The sequence below is a fragment of the Austrofundulus limnaeus genome, unplaced genomic scaffold (genome assembly GCF_001266775.1).
Source record: "Austrofundulus limnaeus strain Quisiro unplaced genomic scaffold, Austrofundulus_limnaeus-1.0 Scaffold35, whole genome shotgun sequence".
In the NCBI taxonomy this organism is placed as follows: domain Eukaryota; kingdom Metazoa; phylum Chordata; class Actinopteri; order Cyprinodontiformes; family Rivulidae; genus Austrofundulus; species Austrofundulus limnaeus.
This window is the reverse complement of record NW_013952437.1, coordinates 74,723-90,218: the sequence shown is the minus strand read 5'-3', so window position 1 is coordinate 90,218 and position 15,496 is coordinate 74,723. Positions and strand designations below refer to the sequence as shown.

The 15,496-nt window shown below is 39.2% G+C and overlaps 1 protein-coding gene across 1 annotated transcript in view; it reads right to left on the bottom strand.

The window, feature by feature from the left end:
* The window catches only part of dstyk (dual serine/threonine and tyrosine protein kinase), a 25,467-nt gene extending 11,873 nt beyond the window's left edge, over positions 1 to 13,594 (bottom strand). The window contains exons 1-4 of the mRNA XM_014006338.1: positions 12,624 to 13,594; positions 9,089 to 9,498; positions 3,815 to 4,315; positions 3,518 to 3,713 (exon numbers count right to left, since the gene is read on the bottom strand). Of these exons, the coding sequence (XP_013861792.1) occupies positions 3,518 to 3,713; positions 3,815 to 4,315; positions 9,089 to 9,498; positions 12,624 to 12,822 (1,306 nt within the window). The 5' untranslated portion in view covers positions 12,823 to 13,594. The remainder of the gene's footprint in view (positions 1 to 3,517; positions 3,714 to 3,814; positions 4,316 to 9,088; positions 9,499 to 12,623) is intronic.
* Positions 13,595 to 15,496: the final 1,902 nt, after the last annotated feature.

Here is a 15,496-nt window from a genome sequence, read left to right as displayed (position 1 = left end):
TAGATAGATAGATAGATAGATAGATAGATAGATAGATAGATAGATAGATAGATAGATAGATAGATAGATAGATAGATAGATAGATACTAGGCTATTGCATGTGCTCTCTGGAGTTAAAAACCAAACCAAAACGTTGGTTCTTTAAAAAGAGATTTAAACTCAATAAATGTTCTGGCAGACCGCACAGAAAGAGGCAGACTGTTCCAAAGTTTAGGAGCCACAGATGAGAAGGCTCTGTCCCCTTTATTCATTAGCTGGGTTCTGGGAACCACCAAAACCATCTGATCCTCAGATCTCAGAGCTCTACCTGGATGGTAACTGTGTAGAAGCTCAGAAAGGTAACCAGGTGCCAGACCATTTAAACATTTAAAAACCAAAAGTAAAACTTTAAAAACAATCCTAAACAAAACAGACAGCCAGTGAAGGGAATGCAAWAAAGGGGTAATGTGCTCAGATCATTTGGTCCCCATTAACAAATGAGCAGCAGAATTCTGAACCAACTGAAGACGGGGGAGCAAAGACTGGTCAATCCCACTGTACAGAGAATTGCAATAATCCAGTATGGAGAAAATAGAAGCATGATACTCAAGGGTATCATGTGGAAGATAAGGCTTGACTTTGCTGATGAGCCTTAATGATAAAAACTAGACCGGACCACTGCGCTGACCTGCTTGTCAAATTTAAAATGTCTGTCTAAAAGAACTACAAGATTCCTAATAAAATGACAATCAAAATCCAAATAGCCAACAGCATTGTTAAATCCTACCAGCAGGTCAGTTTTGCCAAACCCAATGACTTCACTTTTATTTTCATTCAGACAAAGGAAGTTTAGCTCCATCCAACTTTTAACATCCTTTAAGCAATTCTGCAGATTTTCCATATGCTGAGGTCCACCAGATCTTAAAAGGTAAATAAATCTGAATGTCATCTGCATAAAAATGAAATGACACATTACATTTCTTGAAGATGGACCCCAGTGGGAGCAAATAAATAGAAAATAAAATGGGGCCCAGTATGGGGCCTTGAGGTACCCCACATTTAAGAGGAGCCTCTGAGAAATAAAAATCTCCAATATGTACAGAAAAACTCCTATCAGATAAGTAAGACTCAAACCATTTAAGAGCTGAGCCTTTCACCCCGACTGACTGCTCCAAACGAGATACTACAACTTCATGATCCACTGCGTCAAAGGCAGAAATGAGATCTAGAAGAATTAAAACAGCAGAAGCACCAGAATCTGCAGTTAAAAGCAAGTCATCATTACACACCCTGAGAAGAGTTGTTTCAGCACTGTGACGTGACCTAAAACCAGACTGGAACTTCTCATAAATTCCATTCAGCTCTAAATGGTCCTGAAGCTGAAGATAAACCACCTTCTCTAAAACTTTTGAGAGAAAAGGCAACTTTGAAACTGGTCTAAAATTTGAAAGGTTGTTAGGGCTTAAGTTGTTCTTTTTAAGAAGAGGTTGAATGACGGCATGTTTAAAGGCAGCTGGAACACACCCTAAGTGAAGGGAAAAGTTAACAAAACCAGCTACCGATGGACCAACAACAGTAAAGGCCTCTTTCAAAAGTCTGGAGGGGATAAAGTCACCTGGACAAAATGAAGACCTCAGGTGTTGAACTAACTCAGAAATATGAGAAACAGACACAGATTCAAAACACTCTAAAACAGCAGGAGATGCAGATGCATGTGAAATAACAGGATCAGGGTTGTGTAAAAGTAAAAACCTGACAGCACTTACTTTATCTATAAAATATTTTAAAAACCTTTCACACAGTGAAGCAGAAGGATTCAGGCAAGATGAATCATGAGGATTTAAAAGCGAGTTCAAAGAATTAAAGAGTTTGAGGCTTACTGATATTTTGACACAAAATTTGAGATAAAACGAGTCTTTGCATTTTTGACAGCAACCTGATATTTGGATAAACAATCTTTTAACAACTCCAAGGAAATGTGAAGCTTGTCTTTTTTCCCCCTCCTTTCTCCGCGCCGGCAGCTGCGTCTAAGTGCACAAGTGTGATCATTCAGCCAGGGCTCTGTAGCTAGTTTAGCACGTTTAGATTTAAAAGGAGCAATAAGATCTAAAATATTAGTACAAACAGAATTAAAGTCATCCAGAAGCTGATCAATATTTTTAAACTGGTGGACATCCACAGAAGGAAACTCCAAATCAGTACAAGCAGCTTTAAAATTTGAGGCTGTCTGTGCGTTGATCAGGCGACGGGAGCGCACAAAGGCGCGCGAATCAGGCACAGGCTTCTGCAAACTTAAACTCAAATAAAACAGGCAGATGATCAGAAATACGGGAATCAATAATTTCATTAACATGTCCATATAAACCATAAGTTAAAACCAAGTCCAAAGTATGCCCCTTTTCATGTGTTGGACCGCTCACTAACTGATTCAAATTAAAAGAGCAGATTAAGTTCAAAATGAAATAAAATAATAAAATAAAGACTGTAAAAATACTGTAGGCTGTTCAGTTTTGTAATTTTTAAAAAAATATATTTTAACACAGACGGAGCCATTTTATTTGCACACAAAGCATTCTGGGTAAATGATGACGTTGATAGGTCCTCGGTGTGAGCGAGCTATATCCACCCTGAAGGTTAATCTTGGACAATATCTGATGATTGACTCTTAAATGAAACCAGAGAGCGTTGACAGAGAGGAGAAGGTAGAAATGACTCAGCCTGTAACTGAAAATATAGATGGAGGACAACAGAGCTGCTTCATGGAAGAAGAACCTCAGCTGAGCCTGTTAGCCTTCGTGCTAGCGCCGACGCTGTATTGCCTTACATGTATTAGCTTGGCCCTAGCGCAACTAAAAAGCTAAACTCAAGTCCTCAATCCATATTTTCAGTTGCAGGCTGAGTCGTTTTTGTGTTCCCCTCTCTGTCATGTGGATGGAGGACCTCAGCGATGAGAGGAAAATGTGTAGCGCTGAGCTAATACATAAATATGGTGATAGCGTCGGGGCTAATGCTAAAACTAACAGGCTAAGCTGAGGTTCTTCTTCCATGAAGCAGCTCTGTTGTCCTCCATCTATATTTTCAGTTTTCTACCTTCTCCTCTCCGTCAAAAAAATATGTTTATTAAATAAAGTCTAATGTTACAACTAATCGTGGATCCCTTTAAATAAAAGGTGGTGAAATGTCACTATTCTATATTTTTCTACTTATCTGGGAACTCGAGGCCTGAGTGGTGTAAATAAAAATAAGCTCTCTAGAATAACAGAAACAAAACTGAGAAGGATTGAGACGCACACAAAGCGTGTCTGTCTACTAACTAAAGAAGCTGTGTTTCTAAAAAAATGTATCCAAAATTCAAACAACTGTGCGACACCTGTACGAGATTTAAAGTAGTAAATGAAATTGGAAACATCTTAAAAGGTTATCAAACACCTGCACATTTACACACAGAGCATTGCTTAAACATCCCTCGACTCAAAAGGAGGAAGGAAAAGGTCTAATTTTAATCCTGTCTGTGGTTTTTGAGAGTRTCCTCACCAACCTTTAAACTCCAAGTTGGCTGCGTCCTCCAGGAGCTGCTCTTTCATGCCGCTGAGGGTCTCCACGATCATCTCCTTCATCTCTTCCTGTTTCCGGTTGGCGATGGCCATCAAGGAGTTGAAGAGCTCGCCCTCCTTCTCGCGGGTGTACTCCAGCCTGCGGGGGGTTATCTGCAGGTCCCGCTGCATGTCGAAGGCCTGCAGGGACAACAGAAGCTCCGCTTTAGTTTTCGTCAGAAGAACTGAGGATCAAAAGCATAAAGAGCAGCCAGCAAACACTTTGTACGTCATCTTCTGACCTGGTTGATGAAAAGATCCAGACATCGACAGTGAAGCTTGTTGAGCAGGTTGGCGGCCTCCACCTGTTGGTTTTGGAGGACTTGGCGAGCGAACGGAACCAGCAACCGGTGCAGTCTTTCGAATGATTCCCCCAGCACGCTCTGGGGCTTGGCCCCCGGGGTGGGGACCTGCGTGGGGGCGCCGCAGGAACAGCTCCCCGTCTGGCTGTTTAAGAGGCCGAGCGAGAGCAGCTGCTTCTGTAAGGCGCTCTTCTCCCGGTCCTTCTCCGCCCGGCGCCCGGGCTCCGGAGAGGCCGCCGGCGCTGCGTCGGGGACGCGGATGAAGCAGACGGGGAAGGAGAGCATCTCTTTGACCTTCCAGAGCTCAGCCGCCTGCTCCGAGGTCAGGGAGTCCTGGTTGATGGCGTAGAGGATGATGGGAATCATGTTGCGAGTGCAGTCCTCCAGGGCTTCTTCTATGGGCTGGACGTTGGAACAGGGTGCCACCATCACCTTCGCCTCCTGAATATAATATATATATTATTATATTTTTCCTTCATCCTTTGTTTTTTTTTTCTTCATTTGTTATATTTGATACCTATTGCACCTTTACAKCAAAGCAAAATCCTAGTCTGTGAATCCTGTTCATTGACAATGGCAATAAAACTGATTCTGAAGACAAACCACAAACATCAAAAACACAATTAAATTAAACAGAACAAAAAGAAAAAATTAGTAGGTCCGTCCAGAGGACCTACTAATTTTTTCTTTTTGATTTTTCTACCTGGATCACTGAGATGCATCAGGACAATTAAACAGAATATTTAATTTTTGACCCTGAGCAGAGAAATGTATTTTGTTGCAGCGGCAATGGGAATGGATTAAACGATCAAAAATGATTAAAAACAAGCTGTGCATTGATTTAAATATAATTCTATATTACTTGTGAACTCTTACGAGATCAACACAGACAGATAAACTCTGTCCCTTGTGATAAATTCCTACAATATGCTCACATACACGCTCAAATGGAAAAACACATGAGAAAGCCATGAAAGAAAACACCTCACCACACAAACACAGATGAGCCCCCCCCTTAAATTTTCCAGGAACATTTATTCGTCAGGCGGTTGTGCGTGCATACGTGTTGACCTCTTAACTTTCACCCGAGGAGGTTATGTTTATAGGAAAAAGCTGCCATAGTGATGAAGTGTGGGAAAAATATATCTACAAAACCACAGAGTTAAACCTGAGGTTTCCTCTCAGGCCACAGAGACGCACACAGATCTTCTGATGACTTTGTCAGCCGAAGAGAATTAAACAGGTTTTGTGTAGGAATATGCGATATGGCAAAGAAATTCATATCACGATATACATTATGATGGGTGGCGGTAACGATATATATCACAATATAAAAGTTATAATAGAAAATAAATAAATCACACATTGAGTGGAATAAAAATGTAAAGGAAAAAAAATTTAGACCTTAAAATCTCCTTTTTTTAAGGGACACTTTAAAGTCTCCCTTAAAAATCTAAATTTAAGGGAGATCTACAATAACTTTAATGTAATAGATATCTGCAAAAAAGGAGGTCAGTAGGGCTCAAAAACCCCTAAAAACTAAACTGAGACTGGTTTGAGACTCCCACAACTAATTTGCAACTATGTTGGGACAAAATTGGTTGCACAAATCTTTCAAATATGTTTGAAATTCACATGAGGAAATTGAAAACTCCCTTGAACTTAAGTGATTTCAGAGACTCCTTCGAGAATGACAAGTCACCAAACCCAGAATTAAATGAGCCTGTTTTAATCAGAAATTATAGGTCCTGCTTATAAACAACTGCTCAGCCACACTCACTCATCACATGCCCCTTCTATTTCTGATCACATAAATGCCACAAAAAAATATTTGTGGTGGTCCTGAGAATGTCCGTAATGAGGCAGAGAGAAAGAAAGAAATAAAAACTGTCGTATGTGAATAAATTTTATGACCCTTAATAATTAAAAACATCAACAAAAATAAATCCATAAATAGTCTGAGAGGGAATCCGTGACAGGGAGAAAAAAAACAGAGAAAAGAGGCAGAGACGACCAACATCTGAACAAAAGAGACAGTCAGTCCTGTCTCCAAGAAACAAGAGGCGAGTCGGCCTGAAGAGTTTCTGGAACAAGGATAGCCTGCAAACATTGGTTCATGACCAATCAAAATCAGCGCAGTGTTTGAATTCATGCAGCCCGTTCCCAATAACAACTCTTCAACATGAGGTCTGAGGCGGTTTGAAGTTACCAAGTGTGTTTTTAAAGCACGGCATTATTTCTGTGGCTAAATCCTAAAAACAATACAAAGACAAATCCTACAGCTTTCTTCATTCTGCATATTTTAGAAGTGATTTAACCCAGCTCTGTTAGCAAGAAAACAGATTTGTGAGGTGGTCAACGTAAACATGTGCAGAGGAGGATTTTAGAAAAGCTGTGGTAGGTTTGGTCCCTTCGTGTCTTCYTAATTAAACCGACTTTAAAGACAACGGTAAGGTTCAGGATGATGAAAAACTAATTAGTTGTCATCAGGAGGCCTCTGAAGCAGGGTGCTGTGATTCTAACAGAACAGTGTGAATACCACAGCGAGCGGAGAGATTCTGTGGCTTCACTTATCGCCCACTAAACATGGCTCTGTCTTATTCATTCAGCAGCAACATAAAGCCCAGCAGCACTCTGCCTCAGCTTGTGACAAACCCATGTTTGGTGTCCAGTCAAAAGGAGAAGATGATCACTTTCATGAAGAACAGTTTAAGGAACAAACAGATCCTGATTAAGATCAAACCACTGTCGTTATCTGGGACAAAGACTAGATTATTTATCACTATATCTAAARAAAACCAGCAGCTTTTTGAAGAAGAAGAAGTGCGTGTCGGCTTACGCCTTGTAAGCCAAAGCTTTAAACAAAGATCTTGCTCGACCTGTTAGTGCTTAGAGATGACTCAACCACCACACRGACTTTTAGCTCAGTCTCTTCACAAATGTCTGAGTTGGAGCTATTTTTCTGTCAAAGGTTGATTAGCTGCAGCACATTAGATCCATCCAGGGGTTGTTGAAATYTTTTGCTAGCAGAGACAAACACAGGCAAAAACAGATTCACCTTTTGGATGTTGGTGATAATAAAGTAAAAAGTGTAAAAGCTTGTGCCATTAAAATGCTTTAAATTTGTAGTTTTTGTCCGAAACACTAAATCTGAAGATTTATTTCATCTGTGTGAGAATGATGCGAGTCCAACACTGATGAAAATTTGATTTCTAATAAAAAAGCTAAATAATGATTGATTAATAACTTCCTGAATGGACCTTCTGTTTTAGGTCTGATGAAGCAAAAATCTTGACTCGTGCTTTGGAAAAAACCCTCATAACTTGTTTTCATTGCGCCAGTGTCCTAGAATTTATTTGTAAACATGAAGATGGTATCACAGCCAAAGGTTTGAAATCTTTTTTTTTTTTTTTTGCCCCTCTTTTTACACGACCCAGTCATGTGAATCGCACCAGACCAGAGGCTTTACGTAAGGGGGCCGGCCGGGGCGGGCCGCTCCGAGGCAGAGAGGAGCTCAGTTTCCAGGACTGTGTGGCGCTCGTTAAACGACCTCGGTCTAAACGATTAGAGGCAGATTTTACATGTTCACCACATGACAAGAATGACTGCCGTCCTCACACCATGACCAGACCACCTCCCTCCAGAAAGAGGCTGTGATTTTTTTTTCTAGAGTCACGCTGGTTTTGTTGTCCTGCATTTCTTCTTTTGTCCTCACAACCTGAACTTTAAGACTTGTTTTTAACAAGTGCATTCCCAAACAGTAGCACAAATCAGGAAATGTGTTTTAAATAATCCCCTCTGGTAATCGGTTGTTCTGAGCTCAGCCACGTGAGTAAAAACGTGTTAAAGAGACAAAAAGTACCACCTCCCAAAACTTAAAATAAATTACATAATCTTACCTAGTCCTAGTTTTTAAATTACTTTAGAAACGAGGATGTATAATAGTACAAATAAACACAATTATACATATAAAATTAAATTAAGTTAAAACAAATGAGCAGTATTTCAAAACAACTGTCAACTTTTGTTGTTGCTTAATTTACTTGTTCGTTATTTTATGTCCCAATTATTTGATTGATCTGTTTAAAGTACCTCTGCACAAAAGGCAATTAAATTCTTCAGTTTCACCAAAATGAAAATTTCACACATTTTTGTTTAGAAGAATCTTCAAGAATTTAAAAATATATATTTTTAAAAAGCTTGATTCAATTAAAGTTTAACCTTTTGTTGAACAACATAAAATCAAAGAACTCGCTATTACAGCCATAAATTTTAAATCAATTTATCACCATAAGGTATTTTCTAGCTTGTTAAATAAGGTAGTACATTAGACCACAGATGAGTTTATAAAAAGCAGAAGCCCACACACTTGAGCTGAATGTAGCCTCTAAAGCCCTTGTCACACTAGACAACTTATATCAACTTATGAACATTTTAAAGACGTCTACGTTGAAGATGGAATTGAAAAAACTCAACAGGAAGCTTCTTTTCAGCGTGTACATACTGTAATTCTAACAAATTAACCAAATATATAACTTTTATTAGCAGTTTAAATGTAAAAAATGTTTCATAAGTTGTCTAGTGTGACAGGGTCTCAAAGATGACAGCTATAAATCACAAAACTTTAATAAAATAAACCTGAGCAGCAGGGTACATATTAAGCCTTTATACTAGGGGTGCAACAATACATGTACCCCCATCGAACTGTTCAATATAGTGCTTTAGGTTCAATACACACTTTTATCGAACAATACAGATTTTTAAAATGTATTTTATCAGCTTGTCTTCTGAAGATGCTCTGTGTTGAAGGATCAGTGGATCTGTGTTCGACTATTCCACCTAGGCTGCCTTGTCGAGTGCAGATCCACTGAGAAACTTGCTTTTTCAGCAACATTTAATTTAAAAAACTGTACTTTTGAGGTTAAACAAATGGTCATAATTAATTTAAATAAATTACAAGTTAAAAAGAGCATGGACATTTCTCTTTTTTGTATCGAAAATATATCGAACCGTGAGACTAAAGTATTGAAACCGTGAATTTTCTGTATCGTTGCACCCCTACTTTATACATAGATTTTTTTTTGTAATTAATCTATTTGTTTGAGAAAATTCTATTAACAGTGATAAGTATATATTTTAAACCATCACAGAACAAATGCCCAGAACTGGCATCGTAATTTGTGTTTTGTCAGGTCTGTAGATGTTGGTGTCTACCTGAAGCATGGGGTGATGCAGAGTGATTTCCAGCTCAGCCAACCTGTGAGCCGGGTCCTCACACTCCTCGTGGATCTCCAGGTCCTCCCGCGGAACCGTATCCCAGCGGCCTCGGTTGGCAGCCAGCTGATGCACCAGCTCGTACTGACCGGGCAGCGCCAGGCTGATCCGGGTCTGCCTCCCGTGGGTGAAACACAGCTTCCTCCTCTTGCAGACCAGGCCCTGGACTCCCCTGCACGCCTCTCCGGCCTCAGGGCCCAGKGGCAGCAGCCTCTCTCCCAGGAGGCAGTTGAGCAGCTGGTAGCGGGCAGCGCAGTCCTGACCCAGAACCAGGACAGACGGGGCAGCACCAACTGTGTTACGTAGGAATTCTTCCTCATGGGTTGGGAAACAAATGCAGCTGAGCTGACCTGCAGAGAGAAGTGAGAATTAGAGAGAGAGAGCTTTACAACTGCCGTTAAGAAGTCAAGACGCACACAAGTATGCAACCATGTCCACAGTGTGGGAACACTTTTCCATGGAAAACAATGATGCTGAAACTGCATCTTGCAAAATCTGCAAACTGGATATTTCTCGTGGTGGGAACAGCAGGGCTCGCTTTAATACTACCAACCTTATCACTTGGAAAGAAATAAAGAAATAAAGTTATCGGATCGGTATCGGAAAGACTAATCGTTAAAAAAAATCGGATTGTATCGGGAGCCAAAAAATCTGGATCGGGACATCCCTACTAGCCACAGGACCAATTTAGTGGGAAACATTTGCTCTTCGTAAACATCTGTTCCAAATTGTGTCAAAATTACAGACTTTAGGCTATACCTCAAATTTTAAATTGTGTTGAGAGATAAATAAGTTCGTCATATTTGAAGTGGAGAGGAGCACCGAGCAGACTCTGCCTGGTGACATTAATCGTATTAATCGTTAAGTGCCAAAAAATAATTCATGTTTTTCTGACGATTAATTGCTCACGATACGATTATGCCCAACCTTAATGAACACTCAGCTCCCCTCTGTGAGTGGATTTGTGTTTACACTACAATATAACTTGTGACTAGGGTTAGGCAAAATTGGCAAAAATAAATAAAAAAAAGATCATGATTAATTGAGGCATTTAGCCAATAACAATTAATAGTTGACGACTGCACTCTTTCCTCATCCTCCGGGTATGACAGTGTTTCAGGTGATTAAACAAGTTTGTAGGGTTACACAAAGATACATCATCACATGGCACTAACAGCAGTCATTGCAAAGTGGCAGAAATTAATTGTTGATGGTTTTTCTGATGAATAATTGCATACAATAAAGTTTACTCAGTATTGATGTCAATGAGTCCACGACAAGCGTTTGTACAAGACAGAGTACGTTTGTGTGTGAATGAGCAGGTGGAACGGTGAGGCTACAAGGAGCAGAGGTCACAAAGGGTGCAGAACTTCAAGTACTTGGAGTCAACTGTCCAGGAGAACCAGGAGTGTGGTAAAGAGGTGAAGAAGGAGGTGGACAAAGGAAAGCTGCAGGAGTGATTTGTGACAAAACCCTAAACTAGGACAAGAACTGGGAGATAAAGTTAGACACTGAGATGGTTTGGACATGTCCAYAGGAGGGACAGTGGGTATTATTGGTAGAAGGATATTAGAGAAAAAGACAAAGAGGAGAAATATGGACGTAGTCAGAGGACAGTAGTTGGAAGAGGATGACTTGCTGTGGGAACAGGGAACATAAAAAGATCTGAATATCTTTTGGGAAAGATCCCAACTGAGTTCAACTTCAGCTGAAAGAGTAAAAAATTAGCTGTACATTGAAGCAGCTTGCTGTTAATTTATTATTTAWGCCATATGTGCAAAATAGAAATGTGTGATTTATGCTGGAAATCACATCAAACTTTCAGTAGTGAAGTGTAACAGCTCTGCAGGCTGCTGCAGACACCAACAGGTGTCTGTCTGCAGCGCCTCAACGTGATCACATGGTATAAGATGACTCAGGTAGACCAGAAAATAATAAATACTAGTATCAGGTGGCACTACCTAGAATGTGAAACCAAGAAAAGCCAAGCTGCAGAGGATAGTATAAAGAAAAACACAGAGGGATATCCTTCTTAGGGTAGAGGTTCTTTAAACTTTAGTTTTACAAATCTTTTATTTCACACTTAAAAGTTAGAAAAGGGTGATTATCCTACTTCTTTGCTTTATTTATTTACATTTTTATATCAGTTCATGTTCTAGTTTTTATATTTTTAGACAGTAAATGTAATTTTAAATTAATCAGGGCTTGCAAAACATTTAATCTACTTGTGTAATTGCAACAAAAAAACTTAATATTTGAAAAGATTTTTATTTTTAGGGTAGATTGAGCTGAACATTAATAGCTTCTAAATCAGAAACTATTTTACTGGGATTGTGAACACTGAAGAAATTACAAATTACTTGAGCTTGAACTACAGATGGACAGGTGGGGGGGTGCTTGGCACAGTGTGCAGGTTTGCTGCGGTGGTGGTGGGCACCAGAAGCCAAGAACTGGAGCCTGGTTCATGTTCGTTGAAGCAAATATTCAGATGAGAAATTTCAAGGCTGGAGCTGTGCTCTATATCTGGACATGATCTAGGATGGTTTAATGCCACAGTGTATGAAACTGTGATTGATTGATTGATTGATTGATTGATTGATTGATTGATTGATTGATGGGAGGGAGAGTGGGAGGAGATAGATAGATAGATAGATAGATAGATAGATAGATAGATAGATAGATAGATAGATAGATAGATAGATAGATAGATAGATAGANGAGATAGATAGATAGATAGATAGATAGATAGATAGATAGATAGATAGATAGATAGATAGATAGATAGATAGATAGATAGATAGATAGATAGATAAAGTTTATGATGAGTGGGGGTGGATAAAGGACAAACAGTTATCTTATTCTTGTGCAACTTCACTGTGAAAATAGAGGCAGTTTTGTGGCTCGTGTGCATTAATTAGTAGGATCAATTTAATCATTTACATGTATCATATGAACCTAATCAAAGAGTTTTAAAAATTAGAAATGTGGCTCCATTCTTAAACCATGAGTAAAGCTGCAAATTCATGGAAAACTCCACTCTTTCTATCCAAGTCGGCCATAATTAAATTGCTAATTTGATTATCTTTTCACAGCTTATGTCTGCATCACATGCTGAAAAGTTTGGACAAACAGGCCAACAGATTCAAAATATTGCTGGGGTTTAGGATAAGCAGCACAAAACCAGCCACTGAAGCCCAAATAAAAAGACTGCCATGTCAGACATTCAGCAAGCTGGTGCAGAAATCTCAGCATATTTGGTGCTCTTAGTCTGCTCATGCATTTCACAGGGGCTTTAATCTCCTTCCATGACTCTAATGAATGGATTTTCTCTCTCAGCCCGCCAGTTGGAGAAGTAAATCACTTAACTGGTTACTTCTTGCTTCACTTCAAGGCCACAGAAGGTTTTAATCCAATTGTGGGTGGCTAGTTTTTACCACCTCAGGTGCTGCAGAGGGACAGGAGTGCTGAAACTCACCTGCCTCCAGAGAGGCTGAATCCGAGCTTGTTGTTGATGCACTGGCATTGCTGTAGTTCTGCCTTATCTCCCGAAAGAAAGCGTTGGTTTCCTTCAGGTTCTTCCTCAGCTGGATGGAGTGCTTGTTGTAGCTGCTGAACACCCTGGTTAGCTCTCGGGCTAAAGGGGTCCTCTGCTGCTGAACGTTCCCCTCCGTCATGGCGAACAGGTTTAAAGTGAACAAACTAGTGTTTTAAAGTGATGTAATGAAAACGTCTATCTTATCGCACCGCCTTTGTTTCGTTACTTGGTTATCATGCTCAAGTTAGGCTTTGTTAAACAAGTCGATACGAGACAACTTCATAGATGAGTGAATCATTAGTAAACTGTACCTTTACTCTCTTTTGGTGTTAGTTGTTTAGCTAGCCTCTGTTTTTCATCTTTTCTTAGCTGTTCGTCCTCGTAAACAAAAAAATAAACTCCTAAAATCAATGACTATCAATGCTGCGTTGTTATTTTTGACAGCTGTGTGCTAAGCTCCAAATGTTTGCGACCTAGCCGTGGTCCGCGTACGTTAGCGGCGTTAGCCTGTGGGCATCTCCAGTCCGTCCGCCGCTTGGCCTGCCGCGATTAACATGCTCTGTAGGTTCGTATAAACGACCCGGAGCACGGCTGCACGGCCCCGCAGCCCCGCGCTGGAACAAGAGAGGACCCAGCTCTCACGAACATGAACAGCCCGACCACAACGACTGGTCCTGCCGGATGAGGCTCCGCGGAGGGGAGGTGGGAAGCGCTTCCTAAACCTGTCAGGCACGGTGAAGCCAGCAGAATTCCTCCACCCTCGACGATAATATGCAGCTAAATGCGACTCGAAGCCTTTTTTCTGTCTATTTTTGCTTTCTTAAAGTGCAAATAAAGACGATGAGTTGTGTCGCAGGACGAGGTGTGTCCCCCCAGGAGCAGAAAATCACAGCAAAACAGTGAGGCGAGAAGCTAGGAATAATAAATGGGCGGGGCTTAAAGGTCATACAGTTGCCTTCTGGGAAATGTAGTAATGTGGCTTTTTGAAGCGGCGTTATGGCTTGTAAACACGGGGATCATGAGACATTTTATTAGGCACAAATATAAATCAATAATTCCACTGTTATTACATTTTTAGCGTATTCTTGATCCAAATGCAAAGTAATTTACATGAAAACACGTTACAATTGATTCTATTATCTCTTTTAGGTTGAGAAAAAAAAAGATCTTGCTTGCCTAATTTGAGCCAGGATAAGGCAACGCAAACCTGAAAATAGTCACGTCATTTAGAATGTATGAAAAAATGTGAATATTATAGTTAAGAATAATTCAAATCTGTCTTTTGTTGTTGATATTGATGTCAGTATTTACTCTTGTCAGAAACTCTAGAATAAGAGACATCACGTTGATCACATATCCATGTCAAACATCACATGTGTCAAACATTTTTGTGATTGTGTAATATTTTTTTCTTTCTAGGCAAATGTACACAAAATGTTGCTCAGACATCTGTGAGACTTTCCTCCAGAATCCCTTTAATTGTTGCCATTGTTTATTTTGTGCACAATGTTCCTCTTCATGCATGAGTGGTAAATCCTCTGGCACATTTCTCTGCCAGTAGAATGCAAAACAAAGTGTCTGTCCCAGTGGGTGACAGGGTTCATCAAGAAAGAGTCAGGATGAAGTCTGACTGACAAATACACCAGCTGCATCTGAGCTAATACAGTATATCCAATAACTAAAATATTAGCAAGCTTTAATTAAAGGTAATAAAATGTACATTTATCATGTTACCGTGCTGTTTACACTGTTAAAATAATTTTTCAACAGTGTTAAATATTATCTATCTAAAAAGTAAGAATGTATCTGATTTAACTTAATGAAATCTACTTTTGAAATTACAGTTTAAAAATTATGATTTAGTTGTTACATGTAGATAAACATAACTTAAATATATTTTTTGCAATCTAACAAAATAATATAAACGCAAAATGTTACACTAATTTTATTGGATACATTTCAACAGTTTATTAATACAGTCTAGATTTGGGTCCAAAGCTACTGACCCACATTTAAACAAAGTCTGACTACTTGCTGCCATCTGGTGGCTGGTAGATGTATGACATGTATGATGTCATTATTCACGCTTACAGTAGTACACACTTTACAGTAACTACAGTATAACCAAATACACACCAAATGTATATTCATAATAAAATATATACTCTGTAAAGTAATTTAAAATAAAAAGTAAACTACAGCAGACAGCATATACAGTATATATCAGTTTGTGGCACTATTCCGAAGAAAAAGAAGATTGCACATTATTAACAGGAGGTATAGGTTTGATAAAATAATGCATTAATAAATACGGGCCTGCAAATTTTAAGATATTATTCCTCCTCTGAATGTATTTTTGTATTTGTACTTTTGTACAAATATGGTTTCTAATAATAGTTTGAGGTATTTCCCACCAACCAAAAATAAATAAATGAATACGCTGTCTCTGTATCGGTGTTTTTAATTACATTTATTGCACAGTTAAAGTAAAAGTCCTACTACATCAACAAACATCATACTGTAATACAGTTAGTGATGTAAGTGATTCACTCATCCCAGTTTAACTGAATTAACTTCTATATATTGATCACTTAAAATATTTTAAGTGACTTTAAGTCCAATATTGTCCACCTTGTACAAAAAAAAATGTAATAAAAAACATGGGGGATGATGTACTGTATGCAAGAGCACAACATAAAAGAAAAAAGAAAAAAGAAAAATAATTGATTTCTGTATATGAATAAATACCAAGACTTTCTAATTTAGAACAGCATTAGACACACACACACACACACACACACACACACACACAC